Here is a 19,313-nt window from a genome sequence, read left to right on the forward strand (position 1 = left end):
GATACAGACTAACACTGCTACCACTGAAACCAATCCTAAAGCACTGTGCCTTTGCACTCTCTCTTTGGATTCAAGGTGTGCTGTTATATAGATGCATGGAATCTGGTACACAATCAGTAGTAGTAAGCTTGAAAAACTGCATACTTTTGTAAAAAAAAACAGCAATTTACATTACATTACCTTCTGGAAGACTGGAGTGTCTTGAAGCAGTTGCTTAATGGCTGTTTTTAACATGAGAAAACTGTGTGTTGTATATTGAAAAATTGCAAGCATCCTCTTGGACTTCCCTAACAAACATTTAACTTTCATATAATACTGAAAGGAGAAAGCAATCAGTGCTACAATCTAAGCACCTTCCAAAGTGGTAGTTTTGTGAGCAGTTCTGCAGAAACACCCAGACTAAATTACAACGGTATTTATAAGCTGTACATTGGGAGAAACAGTCTTTGGATTTTCCGGTTCCAAATTTAAGCAAAGCACTTTAAGCACGTTCTTTATTTTAAACATGAGTAATCCCATCCCTATTCAGCAAAGCACTTCAGCGTGTGCTTAAATCCCACTGACTTCAGTGGGATTTAGACACCTGCTGAATGTTTAGCTCACTAGGGATGGGATTATTGATGTGTTTAAGGTTAAACACATCTTTGCTGAAACGGGGATTTATCCCATGTGCATACACTTTATAGATCTGGATTAAAATGTAACACTGTGCGGTGCACTTATCTAAGGCAATGCAAGTGCTGAGACATTTGAACTGGTATTTAGATGCTTTATTGTTTAACAAATTTTCCACAATCTTGATGTGTGGCATCTGAAATGAGTTGTGTTGTTTCAGTATTGTATATGTTATGACATACACATGTGAATTATTTGTTCAAAATGATGTTCATATTGCCTCCTCGAAAACCACAACACTTTAATTGTACCTAAAATGCAGAGGTCATTACGGCTCTGTACATGAACACATTTTGCTTATTGTTAAGATCACCTAGTTTGGAAGCTTTTTCGAACAGGGATTACCATATTATAAGCAGGGCCGGCTCTGGCTTTTTGGCCGCCCCAAGCAAAAAAAAAAAAAAAAACAAAACCTGAGGTGTGGCCAGAGCGCGGGTGCAGGGGGACCGGCTGGGGGGGAGGGGGAGGGAAGGGAGCGGGTGGGAGAGAGAGAGAAGGGGGCAGACAGGGCTACAGCAGGGGCGCTGCCACACGGCCCCTCCCACTGCGCCGCCTCCTGCCGCCTGCCGCCTGCCGCGAGGGCTCCGCTCCGGTCGGCGGGGAGGGAAGGAAGAGGACTGCCCTGCAGGGCTCTCTGGTTCTCCGCACTGCCGCCCCCTGCAGGGCGGCCGGAGTGGAACAACAGCAAAAAAAAAAGCAGTCGTGCCGCCCTAGGATTGGGCAGAATGCCACCTCGAACAATCTGCCGCCCCAAGCACCAGCTTGCTCAGCTGGTGCCTGGAGCCAGCCCTGATTATAAGTAGGCTTAGTAGAATTAAATTTTTATATACTTTTGAGGAATAATACCAATATTTATTTTTAAGCATTTTTTCCTATTTTTATCTATTTACATTTTCACAGTTGTGGAAAATCATTGGGGAGCTCAGACAATATTTTAAGGATAGTAGAAGTTGAGATTCAAATCGTTAAAGCACTACAATTGTTAAAACACAATCTGCCAACATCAGATTTCAAAATAAACAAAGTTCCTTAAATCATACTCTAAGTTTTCAAGCAGCATTTTTCTCACTTTGACTTTCTTTATGGAAGATATTGTTGGAAATATTTTTGTCTTTTTTTGTGTGTGTGATGAAACTGATGTTTAGTGACATTTACCAATAAAAATCGAATCCTTCTAAGTCTAATTATAAGTGTTTGTATAGTGTCTAGCACAATGGGGTGGGTAGGCAGTGCTATCAAACAAATAATTATTAGTATTTTTTTTATAATTTATTAGCCATAAACAACATTTTGTATGGAAAAGTAAGAGACACAGAGTGGATCAATGTTCTTTATCTCATTTCATCTTTGTTTTTATTTGACTTTCTTTATTTCAGTATAAATAGTAAAACCACTAGTTTTTTTTTAAAGGATGGCATATCTGACTCATTATATAGCTTAGGTGTTTCCTAGAGAGAAGATACACTTTGGCTACTGCAAATTATTCATTCTTTTTTCAGGCTTTCATTTATTGATCAGTAGCTTAACATTTATCAGCTGTAACATTGCCACTTTGTGGAGTGACATATTAGAGGTCAAACTAAAGCACCATGTGATTTTTTTTGTTAGTTTACACTTATAAGATACTGATCTCTGCTGGATAATTATTTACCTTTTGCATCTGCTTTGGAGAACCAGGGTATGGCACTCTGGCATTCACCCTTACCCACAGCTGCTGAACAAAAGTAATGATACAAAAAGTGCCATGATCACATCTTTTGTACATCAGAGCAGAGAATTTGATGGTGATATGGGAGTTTCCTTCTCTCATTGTACCATCAGTGGCTTGAAAGTCAGATAGATTTCACAAATGTCTCCTCTTCCATTACTGAATGAAGGATGATAATGGCCAATGACATCAATGGGCCTTCTTAAGCACATGCTAAAAATTAAGCATATTTGTAGGTGCTTTGCTGAATAAGAATAAGAGTAGAGCTGGATGACAAATTTTAAATTTAAAAACATAGTCAAAATTTGCAAAACAAATCTGGGAGAACTTTTCCAAATTTTCATCCATCTCTAGATGAGATTAAGGACGTATGTGTGTTTCCTTCATACGGTTTATTTTTAATGAAGTACTGTACATAAATGTATTGGCTCCCTCTTGTAAAAAAAAATTGTCTCTAATGGTAAAGTTCTTTTGCAGATCATATTTCTGGCTTGCAATGATACATAGCTTCAGAGTTAGTTTACAGGGTAATCCCTACTTAATGTTGTTCTTCCTGCACTATGCAGAAAAATAGGCTAACTATTAGAAACAATTAGGGTGAAATTCACCCCTTGCATGGAGGCTGAGTAGAAGGCCCATACACCACTTAAGTTCCACTTAAGCCCTCAGGGACTCAAGGCAGAAAAATCCTTAATAAAGTTCCCACAACCAAATATGGAAGGGGAGACTTTTCCATGGCTTAGTAGCATAAAGAGAAAAACCCATCAGTAATGTGTAATAAAATAACAGGGATTGTTGCACTGAGCAAAACATAAAAAACTGCCAGTTATTGGCTCTTGCTTTTATTTATAATTATATTTTACCTAAGCAGCGTTGTCTGTCAAGTTTTATTTCAATTCAGTAAGATATCACCCTACCATGAGTGCAAAATTTTCTAAAATGGAATAAAAGAATGATGTTCAAAGGCAAAAGACAGATATCTCACCAAGTCTAAATAATGACTTGGCAACTATATAAGATGTTATATAATGGCAAAAATCCTGCTATCTTTGTTTGGTATGGACCTCTTCTTCCACAGAAAGCTACACTTGTAGAGCAGATTAATAAGGTTCAGTAAGTGAGCCTGTAAAAGTATACGTGCAGCAGCCCACATTTGTACCCACAACTAAGCATGGATATGCCTAGAAACTGTGATGCTTTTTTAGTACAGCCAGAAGACAAGCATTTTTGCAGGCACAACTGGAGCTGTCTTCAAAAATTTGTTAGAATTTTGCCACTTTTACTGCTGTGCTGAGCAATGAAGGTGAAAGTGAGTGGGTGAAAATATGCATGTTATACTACACTAAACATGTTATACTGATTGATTTATACAAAATAACAGATATTTCCACTAGACCTGTTGCCTCAAATGCATTCTGTAGAGGTTTATTTTAGATCTTATCCTGTAGAAATAACATTGGGTCTAGGCTATGGTTTCTCAGCCCATGCATTGGGATCCAAAATTGGGTCACTTGAATGTTTCAAAGAGTCATATGCCAGCTTCTCTGGCTTCTGTCCCACAGGGTTGGCTGGGCTCGCCTCCCTGCTCCAGGCACAGCAAACCTTAGAGGTCCCAGCACCACTCAGATTTGGCCAAGCCGTCATGATGACAGGAGCTTGGGTAGGCCAAATTTGAGTGAATGGCCCTGCAACTCCCTGAGCCAGGTCACAACTCGACTCATACAAATTTAATCCAGTCATGGGGGCAGGGCCAATCTGAGTGGCATGGCAACCCTGGAGATTGCAACACCCAGAACAGAGAGCCAAGGCCAGGCAGCCCCACAGCACAGGAGTTGCCACTATAGGGTGAGTGTCGGGCAGGACTCAACTGAAACCACCCCAGAGCTTCCACCCTCAGGCTATTTCCTGGGTCATAACAGGCCATAAACGTTTATAAAGAGGTCCTAAACCCAAAAAGGTTAAGAACCACTGTTGTAAGTGACTGTCACCTTTACCTACCAGAGGAATAAATGCATTCTGGAGACACTTTCTAGTAAAGTAATAATTTAGGGTTACCATACGTCCGGATTTTCCCGGACATGTCCGGCTTTTGGGGGCTCAAATCCCCGTCCGGGGGGAAATCCCCAAAAGCCGGGCATGTCCGGGAAAATCAGGAGGGAGGGAGGGCTCGGCCGGGGCCTCTTTGGCTGGGGTCGGCGGTGCGGGGCCGGGGCCGGGCCGGGCCCGTGGGGCCGGGAGCCGGGCCGGGGAGCCGGGCCCGCGGGGTCGGGAGCCGGTCCGGGCCCGCGGGGCCGGGAGCCGGGGGGTGCGCCGGGCCGCCGGGGGCCGGCAGTGCTGGGCGGGCCGGGGGTGGTCGGCTGGGGGCCGGGGCCGGCACCCCAGGGCCCGAGCTGACCCAGGCTAGAGCCGCCGGGGGGCCAGCCTGGGCCGCGCCTCCTCCCCCCCCCCCACCCCCCTTACCTGCTTCAGGCTTCTCGCGAATCAAATGTTCGCGGGAAGCAGGGGAGGGGGCGGAGACTTTGGGGAGGGGGCGGAGTTTGGGCGTGGGGGGGCGTGGGCGGGGCTGGGGGCGGGGCCGGGGCCCCGTGGAGTGTCCTCCATTTGGAGGCACAAAATATGGTAACCCTAAATAATTAGGTTGTACTTTTAGACTCCAACTTTCTTTTGGACAGGGACTATTATTTGCTCTATGTTTCGTAGAGTATCTAGCCGATCATGGCCCCAATAAGATTTTCCTCTCTCCTTTTCAATGGTCTGCCTTCATCTTAGACATTATTTATTTATTTATTTTGCTTAGTTTTGATTTTATAAGTGAAATTACATTATTTCCTGTTTTCATCTTTAATGCTGTGACAGACGAGGATTTCATTCCTTTTTCTCTCTTTGTCTCCTAGGAAACTGATCTCATGACCTTTAACATTTCAATGCACCGTTCCTGGTGGCGAGAGCATGGGCCAGGCTGCATACGGAGAGTGGTGCGCCCTTCAGCCCCTGGGATCCTAGACGATTACTCTTATGTCTCTGTGACGGGCTGCATCATTGACTTCCAGTATCTCGAGGTCATTCACAGTGCCATCCAAATATTACTGTCTGTAAGTTTCTATTTTCAGTTACCATCAGATTTTACCACTCCTATACTCTTCTTTATTATGCAGGTCACATGCTATTATTTCTGTTTACTGAGTGGATGGTTTCAGTAACTGACCAATAACAGTACAGATTTTAAATTGCATAGTTGAGTATAAAACTTGCCATTTGAAATGTACACTGATCTCATATGCTCATATTTCATAACAGCCCTACATTGGGAACATGAGTGGTTCATAGCCCTAATGCTGGCCCTTTGTATGGAAGTGAATTTCATCCATAGCAATTAATGCTCACTCATTAGAACATGTGCAGAAAGGCAATACTTCATCCAGGTCTGAATATAAATCTATTTTAGATAGTAAATAACTTCCTAATGCAAACAAACAACAACTGAAAAAGGTTAGGGAAATTGTAGTAATTAGAGTATTATTATATCTTTTTTTTATGACAGTCTGAATCCTTCTGTGAGAATGGGGGTATCCAAAAATTTTACCTTGGTGGGCCGCTTACTGCAGTTACTATATAATTACCGTACCAGCCTGAAACTGCACACCATTTAATATAATATTATTGTGCCATCAAGAGAAGCCTATTGTCTATTAGATACTGCAGATTGTTCTGCTACTGGACTCTGAACATTTGCACTACTGAAACTAAAAGGGCCATTGGGGGAACAAAGAGAACGGGACCTAATTTCTCAGGAGCAGTAGAATAGATTTTGTTTATTTAGTTGAAAATTGCCCGCAAAATATAATAATCATAGTTTTGTACAAGATCTTGGTATATGTGTATGTAGGAGGGTGTTGAAGTGGACAGCAATAGGTTACAGCTACTGAGCAAAAGAGATGATCCTATGAAATTGTTTATGGCAAAGTAGAATTAAAATGCCATATTAAAGAAAGAAAGAGTTTTTTTTTTCTGGCAGCTAGTTCTACAAGTGGAATGTGCCTTTCTGGAGCTTGCAATATGGTTAGATTTCATAACAATTTTATGTAGCAATAGTAGTGCCACAAACCTTTTTATAATGTAACAAAAATTTTATTGGCACAACAAATCATTTCATCATGCTAACTCTGGTGCAAATAAATGGGAAGGTAAACACTTTTATTTGATAGGGAGTTAGATTATCTGTAACATGAAATCCCTCAAGGGGTAAATACTGCATATCAGTCCAGGTAGATAAATCTGCTTTTCAAAGGTTCCTTTTACTTAAATATTTTAACTTGTATATAAAAAGGAACAGTTTTATATGCACAAGATAGTGCATCTATGACCATATTAGACCCTGCTTACCTCATTCCTTTACCTCTAGTGCAGTGCAATCACCTGTGATGCTTGCTGTATATGCATTAGAGTAGTCATCATTAAAGAGTCATCTTCTGCAAACAGTTACTAGGCCAGAGTAATTTAAGGTCTGAACCTGATGCTGAACATTCATTGATATCAATGGGAATTGCAAGTACTCAGGATTAGGCTCTTTTTCCTATACTAACTAGAGAAATCCAATCATATTTTAGAGTAGTGTGGTAACTGCTGTAAAGGATGACTTTTAAAAGGGAACCTTGGTAGCATTACACAACAATACATTATTCTATGTACAGTGCATGGTAAATTTCCTATTGATGAACACATCCTTATACACAGTGCCTTTAATTTTTAAAAAGTGAGGCATGTTCTCTGTGCTGAGTGCTGGATTTTGCAGGGAACAAATGCTGGTTGCATAAGTGGCAGCAGCTTTAAGCATGTCTGTAGCCCATAAACTCTTTTTGGGGGGCTATTTGGAGATAGATGTTCTTACACAAAACTGGAAATGCTAAATGGGGAGTGGGAACTGGCTTTCATAAGACAATCTCTGAAGTCCATAGAGAGGCTTCCATTGACCTCAGTGGGCTCTGGATTAGACTCAGAATGAGCCATTTTATATGGACATTAGGAAAAACTTTAGGTCTAGGTTGGACATTAGGAAAAACTTCCTAACTGTCAGAGTGCTTAAGAACTGGAATAAATTGCCAAGGGAGGTTGTGGAATCTCCATCATTGGGGATTTTTAAGAACAGGTTGGACAAACACCTGTCAGGGATGGTCTAGATAATACTTAGCCCTGCCATTAGTTCAGGGGACTGGACTAGATGACCTCTCAAGATCCCTTTCAGTTCTATGATTCTATGATATATGTGTATACACCAATCTAATGTTTAAAAATGTTTCCTTATGGTTCTAATCTCCTCTCTTCTTGACATGAAGGAGAAAGCAATATTTTTACATGACACCCAGTGGTACCAGTGAAATTTTCTGACCACACAATGTCAAGTAATCAATGTTGGACTGACCTCATGGATTGTTATTCTTGTTAATATCACTTCTGGACGAGAGCTACTTCCAGTAAAAATGAAATTTGAGATAACAGTGCATATTAATTCACAAGTTTTCTATGTAGGTTCTTATATCGTGCTCATCACTGTAGTATCTGAGCTTCTTCCAGCAATGCATTAAGTGATGTGACAAATACCTGATGCATGGTTTGTTCTCTCATTCTCCCCTCCCTGACGGGGAGGGTATTGTATATGCAGTAGAATGTTTTCCTTTTGCTACTGGTTCTTGTTGTCTTTTTGTTTTTGTTTTGTTTTTTTAATGTACACATTTGCTTTGTCTTAATAATAGAGAAGACAAGGGCAAAGACATGTGCCTTGCGTGTGGAGTGGAAGTTGATGACGTTTGTGAATGTCCTTAGATCCTGGGGAAGATGATTCCACAGTATCTAACCAATGCTCCAAGTTCTGGGGTCACCATACAGACAAGCTTTACCTTTATCGTAGTGGCGTAGAGTTGTTGTGATGCTCAATGTGACGATGCCTAAGTTCCTTTATGAATCTAGGCCATAGCTCCCATTCATATGAAAACTGCAGCGCCTGTGAATCATGCTGAATCTATACTCAAGGATGTTTCCAGCCCATATATTATTTTGTAAAAATATACATTTCAATAAACTTCTTGTTGCCCTCCTGATTATTAAAGTCACTTAATTTTTTAGTCCGATTTACACATTTAAACAAAGACAGACAATCTTAAAATAGAATTAAATCCTGAAACGTTAATTCTTGGCACTCTTATATCTAAACACATGGTTCTTCAAAAGCACTCTTAGAATATGTCTACAGAGTAGCTGATGGTGTGATTCTCAGCACAGTGGAGGTACCTGTGTTGGCGCTGCAGCAGCACAGGGAGCAGCTCTGACCAGTCACTTGAATACAGTCCCATCTGAACCCCTGGGTACGTACTCAGCTGGTTAGCCTCAGCAGCTGTTTGTGCGGCCCCAGCCACAGCCACTCGGCTATTTTTAAGTGTTAGCTTGATTAGAGGTAGCAAGTGTCCAGTGCTTGAATTACCAGATGCGGTTGGTGGGACCAAGCCCCTTTACTACTCTTTTAGAGGCTACCTCATATCTGTTTTATGGCCCCCTTACTTCTCAATACTGCTTAAATTAAAGTAAGGCACTTGATATTCAGACATCCCCCCACACTTTTTCCCCATAATTTGAGCACTGTATGTGTGTCTGTCTACCTGGCCTGAGAATCACACCTCCCAGCTGCTGTGTAACTCTCAAGGTATGTCTACACTGCACTGGGGGAGGTGTGGTTGCAGCATAGGTAGACATACCCAAACTAGATCAAAGCTAGATCGAGTAACAATAGCAGTGAAGCCTCAGCAGCCTGGGCAGTATGAACTCAAGGTCCTGGGTGGGTGGGGCTAGCCCATGCAGCCACCCGTGCTGCAGCTTCGCTGCTACTATTACTCAAGTCAGCTTGGACTTGGCTAGATCCATGCTAGCTTGGGTATATCTACACATGCTGCAATCACACCTCCCACTGCGGCGTAGACACACCCTGAATTAAACAGTTCTGCTCTCCTAAAATCAATGAGAGTTATACCACTGACTTCAATGGGAGCAGGGTTAGCCCAGTGCAGAATGCTTTGGAAAATCCTACCTTTACCGTTCATAGACATATTATCCAAGCACCTGCAGAGTCTAACAATTTTCATTAACTACTTAACTGAATATTTCAATGTTTTGTTGGTTCATCCATGAACATGCAATCATCTCTCTCAGAAAGATAATCATTTCCTCTTGTTTTATCACACAACTATCTGCTCTCATGGCCATTTTTCTTCTGAATGTACAAAATGTCACTTCCATAAGAAAATGATAAACAACATGATCTGATTACATTAGTTCTGGAAATCTGTTGCTTCTCTCCCTCATCAGTACATCATGGTAACCCAGTGCAATTGCCTTACTTTATTAATTATTTCTGTCTCGCTGCTTTCAGAGAATCTGTCAAACATTGATTATTTAATATTACAGTGAATTATGACATTTGGTGGATTTAAATACTATTTCATCAGAGAAATGGAATTTAATTAGAAACCATATTCTGCACAACAGCCATTATAATGGAGGATCCGAGATTCATGTAAATAATTAATCAAAACAAACATGATTGTCAAGTTACAGCAAGAGATTAAAAGCAAGACAATAAATGATACTGGAAAAATAGTTGCTTAATGAAGTTCAGATTGTTGACATGGTCATCATCCTGAGCCATAGATTCAAATACATTTTAGGTTAATTTGAGTGGCTTTTCATGAGTGCCATGCATCAAGAATTCTCTTCTACACTCCATGTTAAAAGCTTCAGAATTTTTTTGTCAACAGGGTTATAAAGAAATCTTTTCTCCTTCTCTTTAGACAAGCTAGAGCTGCTGGAATGATTATTGCAACCCAGTTATCATTTAGATATAACAAAAGGGCTAATGAGATCAGTATATAGTGTGATTCCTCTGAGGAACTGCAGCAGTCCCTCTTATTCCCATTAGTTATAGCCCTGGTATTTTTATACTTGGTATAGGAAAAGATGCTAGGCAGCACATCATTTATACTGTTCTCAAAAGAAAATCCCTTTAGGGAATGGCACCATTGTTCAACCTGGAGCTAAGGTCTCTTTCCATTTCCCAGAATGACTCATGACTGATTAGGAAAGCCAATCAACATCAGTATGTGAGAGTAAAACATGAGCTAACTGGATGTGAAGACCTATGGAAAATGTACGTGAATAAAATGTACTTCCCCTTTTGATATTACATCACTTTGTGAATTTCAGCTCATTACTTTTGTCATCTTTATTGTCTAGGTTGGAAACAGTTACTGTGTCACTTTTCCATAATGAACAATTGTACCGGGGCACAGAAAAGCAAGTTAACAATGCTGAATGCAGAGCCGACCTTCAACATTATACCAAAAGAGAGTATCAAAGAAAAGCATATGTGTAATAATAATAATGAAAAAGACATGACTAATAGCCATGTGAATAGCAGTTGGCCTATGGGCTTCTTAAAGATTCATTAACAGCTTTAGAGTGTTCAACAGCTGATAAATTTTTTTCCAGCCTGAGCAATTTTTCAGTAGAACTACAGAGCTCCACTAAGGAACTATGACTGCAAACAGAAGATTTTGTGAAAACTGTGACAGATACATCAATTTCCTGAAATATCTTTGGGGGATCTTACTGTAGTAAGTTTATGTATCATTGTGGGCCAGGGATTGCATATAATTTCATGTGGGAGGGTGACCCCAGCTCCTAGAAGTACTAAAAACAGTGTGTGATGATTAAGGCAAATCAGCCAAGTTGTAATCCCCCAGAGAGGCTCACACCTCCTGGAGAGGCTCACATATATAGAAAGATTCTCCAATGACCAACAGACAAAGAAAGGACTTTTGGATAAATAGCCTCACTTGGGGCCTTCTTTCTGATCCAGCTAACGGACAGGACCTTCTGTCCAATGGGGGCCCCAATCCTTCCTGTGAAAGGTTGAAAGGACTTTGGCTTACCAAGGCCCCATAAGACCGTTGACCCTAGGCTATGGCTCTTTGGCTTCTGACTCAGTGCTCAACCTTGGCTTCAGCTCCTGTTCCCTATCTGAACCAGGCTCTGACTTTCAGCTCTAACACTTGCCTCCTGACTTTGTACTTGCCCATTGGCCTCGAACACTATGCCGATGACCAAGCCAGACCACCCACATCCCCATCGCTGGCCTCAGTCTTTCACAGACCCTGATGTAGTGGTGGTGCACACCGTCTTGTGCAAAATGACAGTTTGAGCAGCCTGGAGTGGTCCTTGACCCAGGTAACAGTGGCTTATAGCCAATCAACTTTAAAAAAAGGCAAAGTCCATAAACATAACATAAAAAAGCCCTTGGCCCTCAGAGTTTGTTTCCTTTTCTGTCCACCTCCCTTGTACTTCCAGGGGGTTCTAAGAGGCAGCCTTGGGCTAGCTCCTTTGATAGAGATTTGTTGCTCCCTTGAAGTCCCAAGCTTTCCTTTCCCTTCTGATCCAGTTCCTCCCTCTTTATACTTGGGCTTGCCCTCATTAGCTACAGCTGCTGGGAGCATGTCTCTCCATAATTGACATTTCTCACAGCTGAGCCAGGGCACGGCTGGTTTTGCTGTCTGAAGACAGGGAGGGGTTTTGGTGGGGGGTATGTATACCCCCATCACAGAGACAAAAATCCACTCATCTCATCTGAATCAAACTAGTAAAATGGATTGTAGCTGTGAGAGAAAAGAAGTGAGAGTAGCTGAAGTCTTGGGAGCAGAGTAACATAGCTTAGTTATGTGGTACAGGTAGGATCTGTCCAGATTGGCCATAGATTGAAATAATGTGAATGTTGGAGAGGGTGGGGGCAGAGGTTGAGAGAGAAAGAAAGAGGCTATGGGATGTAACTAGGTGAGGTCAACCCTATACCTGTATCCATTACTGAGCTTGCCTAGGTACATCACAGTAAAAATTACAGTGCCTGTCTCCACTAGGATTTTACAGTAAGATGGCTAATACATGTTACTTTTAAAAACACACCCTATTCTGGCAGTGAAGACAAGGCCAGAGAGCAGGAGTAAGTGCTGGCACTAAAGAGAGGTCAGCAGTAATTCAGCTGGCAGGAGACAATCAACTATAGCTCAAAATGTATCACTTTAGGGCTTGTCTACATGGGAAAATTATTCCAGAACAAGGTAGAGTGAGAATTGAAAGCACTATAACTATTCTAGAATAGGTTTCAGAGTGGTAGCTGTGTTAGTCTGTATCAGCAAAAACAACGAGGAGTCCTTGTGCCACCTTAGAGACTAACAAATTTGTTTAGGCATAAACTTTCATGGGCTAAAACCCACTTCATCAGATGCATGGAGTGAAAAATACAGTAAGCAGAATATATATTATAGCACATGAAAAGATGGGAGTTGCCTTACCAAGTGGGGGAATAGCTCCCCCTGTGGATATTCTTAACCCAGAATAGGAGTGCCTTTTTCTGGTTTAGTTTAATCCACTTACAAAATGGATTAAACTGAATTGAAAAAAATTACTCCTATTCAGGAACAAGTGCCCACCCGGAGAGTTATTCTGGGATAGCTATAGCAGAAGAGTTATTCCAGAAGAGCTCTTCCAAACAATTACCTCATGTAAACAAACCTTTCAACAATGCAACGGTATTTCATTGAGCTGGAGTGAGAGAATTGAAATTATTCCTGAACCCAAGTCTCCACACTTAAATGTGAGTGAGCTCTATGGAGGCTAACCTAATACCATAGTTTGTTTGTTTGTTTGTTTTTAGCAATGGATTTGTGCTGCCCTAGTACTCATCAAAATTATCTCCTCTGTATATTATAGTTGTCAACCATGTAACCAGACTTTCATATACCGGGGAAAATATCCACTGATTAAAACCTGTCTCTGTGGGAGCCTGCACAGACAGGACATTTTTCTTTTAATCATGCACTGCATTGACAGCCTAACTCTTCCATTACAATTTGTAGACTGAATGTGACCTGAGTGCAGAAAGGATTTTTTCCTAGACTATGGTCCCAGGTGATTTGCAACATTCTATATGTTATCCTATTCGAACAGGAGACCATCGAGTTGGGATTGTACTGTGTGTGCATTTGCTGCATCTCAGACTTCTCAAACTTTGTTGTAGCTCTTTGGTTTTGGCTGAGAAAGAAGGTGTATGTCCATGTGACCCCTTTTCAGAGCAGCTCAGTAAAAGGCATATGCAAGATTGTCTAGGAGCCTTGATTGATGAAATTTACAATCCATCAAAAGGGTCATATTCTTTATCTGCCAGAAATAGCTTAAGAGGTTTTAATGGCTTAACTCCTTCCCAAACCTATTCGTATGAAATATCTCGGCCTGTCCTGGCTGCAGTTTTTCCACTGCCATGTGCCCCAGAAAGTCTAAATTAAAAAAATAAAACTTGTTCTATGCCAGTTATAGAAGGTGTCTCACATACCTGATATATGAGTGAACTTGCAAGGAGGGGCTAATCTGGGATATGCAGTTCCACCAACAAAGCAGAAGATCTGTGTGTCGCCGAGAACAGCTCAGTGGGGATACCTAATGCACTGGCACACAGAATCGGTTTGGAGTCAGGGCAGGGATGGGCTACAGGTGCAGCTACTGGATCCACTGCTACATATATTTACTGACCATTGCCTCATATGGGGGTTGATCCTGTAAGGCGCTGAGCACTCTTGCCCTGATCCTGCACCTACATTCATGCTTGGTTTTAAGCAAATGAGTACTCTTGTTGGGTGAAATCTCGGTCCTGTTGAAATCATTGACAAAACTTCCATTGACTTCCATGGAGCCAGCTTTCACCCATTACATTCAATTAGATTAATCACATGTTTAAAGTTAAACACACCCTTCAGTGCTTTTCTGAGTTGGGGGCCAGAATACTTAGCCCTTTGCAGGTCTGGGCCCATGAAGCCCGTGTCGAGGAACCAAGGGAGATATTGTACAGAACTCAGAGCTGCTCTCCTGCTACACCATGGCCTAGTAGAGGAGATGGCTTTCCCCTGCTCCCCAAAAGTCCCCTTTTATTCCTCTTCCGCGCCTCGCTCACAGAACAGATATTTGGGTTGCATGGTGGGGAAAGAATTTGCCCCTCACAGAACACATATACACAGGGAAAGCCCGTCAGAGATTGACTGACAGTGTAAGTACTTATTGGAGACTACACATGAACAGGCTGTATGTTAGTTCATGTCAGTCACAAATTAACCATTGCCCAAATGGTGATATTTTTCAATTGTATATTTGCAGGTTCCTGTTGAATTTGTCTTTGTTTTGATCTGGCTTTTTTTCTCAGTGTGCTTAGAATCTGGGAGAGACACCTTTTCTAACTTGCCTTTACAAATCTAAAGAAACCAAATAAATATATAAAATAAACCACATATTGTAGAAAAGAAATTTCCTAGGTCTGGATAAGCACAAACATGGAGGGCAGTGACTGAGAATATGGCCATGAGTTCAGAATGGCTTGAGACTGAGTGATTGATGCCTGTGTCATTTCTTTGACATGATTTGACCACGATTGGAAAAAGGAAGATTATTATGCACACCAAAGATTTTTTGGCAGAGACTATCAGGTGGGAATTACTTTCACTTTGCAGATTTGTCATGTCTAAGGCTACGGTTATGTCTCGGAAGTCACGTGAATCCTTCACTTCCATTGACATTCATGACATTTTCTGCCCTGGGGCTGGAGCTCCCAGCCAGCCCTGCCCTTGCAGCCCCCAACCTGGTGGGGGGACCCTGCAGCTGCCCAACTGCAGCAGGCGGACCCTGCAGCTGCCTGGCTGTGGCGGGGAGGCTGGCGGAACTGCAGCTGCCCATCCATAGTGGGTGGGTGGGGGGACCCCACACAGCTGCCCAGCCACGGGGCCATCGGACCCCTGCAACTGCCCAGCTGCGGCGGGCGGCCGTCAGACCCCAAAAGCTACCTGTGGCCTGTGGCTGGGGGACTCTCCAGCTGCCAGCTGCCCTGGGTGAGGGGACCCCACAGCAGCCCAGCTGAACCCACCTACCCCTTTTGTCAGGGATATTTGTAGTGAAGGTCAGGGACAGGTCCCAGGCTGGCATGAATTTTTGTTTATTTTCCCGTGACCCGACCATTATTTTTACTAAAAATACCCGTGACAAAAACTTAGCCTTAGTCATGTGTCAATACCAATTTTAACTAAGAGTACAACAAAAAGAAGTCCGGATCCTGTTGCTACACAGGCCTGTAGAACAAATTTGTTTCCTCTAACATCTGAGGGGAGTGAAAAAGACCATAGGTGGAGCAAAACCTGACTTGAAAAGGAAGAAAGTTACAGAGCATGGTATTGCTCCTGAAAACTGCTCAAGCAATCTGACATGAGTCTGAACCAAAGAGAGAGCCTAATAAGTCAACTGTTCTGAAAAACAGTCCCAGCAGCTAGAACTCTGCCCAAGTCTACACAACATAAGAGTTTTAGAGAAATTATTCAGACTGATGTGGAACACCTTAGGGAAGAACTATCTATTGATGTTACTTGTATTTATACTTCTCATAAACTCCCAGATGCTGCTATGTAAATTCAGTGATAATCATTGTGAATGACAGCAGAAAGACTGATAATTAATCATCCATTTCAAGGAACATTACCATTTTCCATTTTTATCTGTGTTTATTGTCATTTGTTTTTATCATTCTTTGTATTCGTTTATAATGCACGTAGCACATTCTCATATACTGTAACACGTACATCCCAAACACACAGATGCTATCAAAGACATTTTTACAAATAGAGATAAATATACAAAAAAATATATATATCCTGAAGACCTTACCCTTGAGTATTTACTCAAGCAAAACACATTCATTGTTGAATTTGTGTCAGACTGAGGACTTCTGAATATGGGGCCTCATCCAAAGCCCAGTGAAGTCAAGGTAAAGACTCCCATTGACCTCAGTAGCCTATGGATCAAGTAATTCTCCCACAGATTTTAATTTACACCAAGAAGTTGCTGATGAATGCAAATGTAGCAAAAAGTTTGCCTGATCAATGTTACATGAATTCAATTAGGAACATATGTGTGACAAGGTATGTAGGAGAAAGATGGTCCAGTGGTTAGAGTATCTGAAGGAAGGCTGAAAGAACTGGGTTTGTTTAGTTTGGAAAAGAGAAGACTGAGAGGGGACATGATAGCAGTTTTCAGGTATTTAAAAGGGTGTCATAAGGAGGAGGGAGAAAACTTGTTCACCTTAGCCTCTAAGAATAGAACCAGAAGCAATGGGTTTAAACTGCAGCAAGGGAGGTCTAGGTTGGACATTAGGAAAAAGTTCCTAACTGTCAGGGTGGTTAAACACTGGAATAAATTGCCTAGGGAGGTTGTGGAATCTCCATCTCTGGAGATATTTAAGAGTAGGTTAGATAAATGTCTATCAGGGATGATCTAGACAGTATTTGGTCCTGCCATGCGGGCAGGGGACTGGACTCGATGACCTCTCGAGGTCCCTTCCAGTCCTAGAATCTATGAATCTATCTATGAATCTATGAATTAGTCTGGACCTTGGGATTATGTGTACATGAGCAGGGGAATCACACCCTAGCTCGTAGTGTAAATATAGCCTTAGTCTTTCTCTGCCTCAGTTCGTCATCTGTAAAATGGGCTAATAGTACTTCCCCACCCTTTCCAGGAATATTGTGAGGTTAAATGTATTTCAAGACTGTGAAGCACTCAGACACAATGGTAATGGGGCCATAGAAGCATCATTGATAGATGTTATTTATTTGTATCTCTACTTCAAAATTAACAGGACTAACAATGAGGTATTGCCATTGTCACAGTTCTGCTTTTGTATAATACTTTCTCAGTGGCAGTTTAAATGGATAACTAGTGGTATGAAATATCTAGGGTTTCTTCTTAATAGAGCTTAAACATCATGAAGGATATTAGATTGCACCCTTGTACAATTGCTGTTCAATGACAAAATAAATTGGAACAAGATGCAATTTACTGTGTGGGACTGAATACAATCATTAGAATGATTACTATCCTTAGGTTTAATTATGTTTTCAGTATGCCATCCCTACAGATGCCTAATGGGCTCGATAAACAAATGCATGCTCTAATTAAAAAAAAATGTATAGGAAAATCTAAAAAAAAATAAGAACCTAGATGAAAATTGGAACTTGTACAGCTGAAAAAAAAAATCTACAGGGAGTTTAAATTACCCTAATTTGAATCTATATTATCTGACAAATGGCCTTGTATACTGTGCAAAGGTCTATACTCTTAAATTGTGCAAGGTAACAAAAGTCCAGTGCAGCATGTTACGTAAGATTGTTTATAAAAGTCAGCAGAAGTTGGAGACAGTCCCATTTTACCAGTCTATTTAAGTTAAAAGAATTTAGATAAGGTATCAATGAGACTCCTAGTAAAGTCTGATATGAGATGAAAGATTAAAGAAATCGTAGGAAATGTTTATAGATGAAATCATCAAAACGTGTTTTGACCGATTAGTGCTAATGGGATGAGGCTGCCATCTCTTCTTGGACTTTGTTTATCTGAGGATCATGAAGGGTATGTCTGCACCGCAATTAAACACCTGTGAGGGGGAAGCGTCCCAGAGCCCAGACTCCAGCCTGAACCCAAACATCTACCAAACTATTTTTTAGCCCCACATCCTGAGCCCTGCATGCCCGACTCAGTCAATCTGGGCCAGTTGCGTCTGTGCTGCAGATCTTTTATTCCAGTGTAGAGGTACCCTAAGTGGGAATGAGTGGGACATCTGGACTGGAAGGAGCCAGGTTTACCATCATGGCTGCTTACCATCTCCTGGGGCCAGGATTCACCATGACACCATTGAGCCTTTATCGTCCTGATTCTGAAAGATGTTCTGACCAGACTGCACCAGAGAGAGGGAACTGATGACATCAGCACATCCACTGGCTTTGGCTAAACCCTGAAGAGCACCTGGAATGTGAAACTTGGGTTCCTGCTGTTCCTGCTCCCTCATGTGTCCATTTCCTTCCCTTGCTTATTTCTTCTTTCCTACCTTGCTCCTTTGCCTCCTATGTAATAAGAGTCTGGCTTAGCTGGCCAAGATTGCATCTTTTGCAATTCTGCTGTGAGCTTGTGACCAGTTAGTCAGCAAAAAGAAACACTCTGAAGAACCCGATGCTGGTACCAGTTTGTCACAGCTGCTCTGAGGCTGATCAGGCCATGTGCTCTGCCTGCATTTCTCCAGCAGTGAGATTGCAAGTAAGAGTCAGCACCAGAAACGGAAGCTGTATTTTTCATCTTTGTTCTTCTTTTCTGTCCCCTTTGTGTGTATTTGTCTTCCAGGGAACAGGTTTGGATTTCAACAATGAACAGGTCTACACTGCAGGCTCGCTGCAAGTTGTATCACATGCCCAACCCCGCCTAATGTCCACACTCAAAGCCCTTAAACACGTATATAAGGGTGTGTTGGACCCAAGCTAGTGCGCTTGGCTGAGGGAATGGGGCAGAGTGCATGTTGAGCTGTGACCCCCACACCTATCCACAATGCAGTGTGAAGACAGACAAATTGTGTGTGCCCGGACTCATATTTAGTTATCCTCCAATGCCATTCCCACAATTCCCCATGCCAGTATCTTCCAACCTTTTTATCTACTCACTTACTACCAGAAGCCCCCTGCCAGTTTATAAATCTTTGCTCAGCATTTAATCTTTTATTTTGATCTGGCCAGTTCCAGTTTTTGCACAGCTCAGTCCAGCTCTGCCAAACAGCCTAGAAAATGCCCATCAGCCAAATCCCATCACTTAGCTGGCTAGATGACGAGCACACCAGGAGTACACCAATCCCCTAACATACCAGTAGCGTGCCAGGTGTATCACGACTTGTATGCAAGCACTGTAGGTCCTTCAGCAGCTAGACCTTGTAGGCACCAGCCCTGGTGGGTCCCAATAACGGCACAGACACATGGTTAAGAGAGAGCCT

General features: G+C 42.0%; 1 protein-coding gene across 6 annotated transcripts in view; it reads left to right on the forward strand.

Annotated features, from left to right (window-relative positions):
• The window catches only part of NKAIN3 (sodium/potassium transporting ATPase interacting 3), a 512,275-nt gene that overhangs the window by 384,001 nt on the left and 108,961 nt on the right, over window positions 1-19,313 (forward strand). For all 6 annotated transcript variants that reach the window (XM_042845586.2, XM_065585639.1, XM_065585640.1 and 3 more), the window contains one exon: window positions 5,278-5,475. In XM_042845586.2, coding sequence (XP_042701520.1) covers window positions 5,278-5,475 — 198 coding nt within the window. The remainder of the gene's footprint in view (window positions 1-5,277; window positions 5,476-19,313) is intronic.

This window comes from Chrysemys picta, chromosome 2 (genome assembly GCF_011386835.1).
Source record: "Chrysemys picta bellii isolate R12L10 chromosome 2, ASM1138683v2, whole genome shotgun sequence".
NCBI lineage: Eukaryota > Metazoa > Chordata > Testudines > Emydidae > Chrysemys > Chrysemys picta.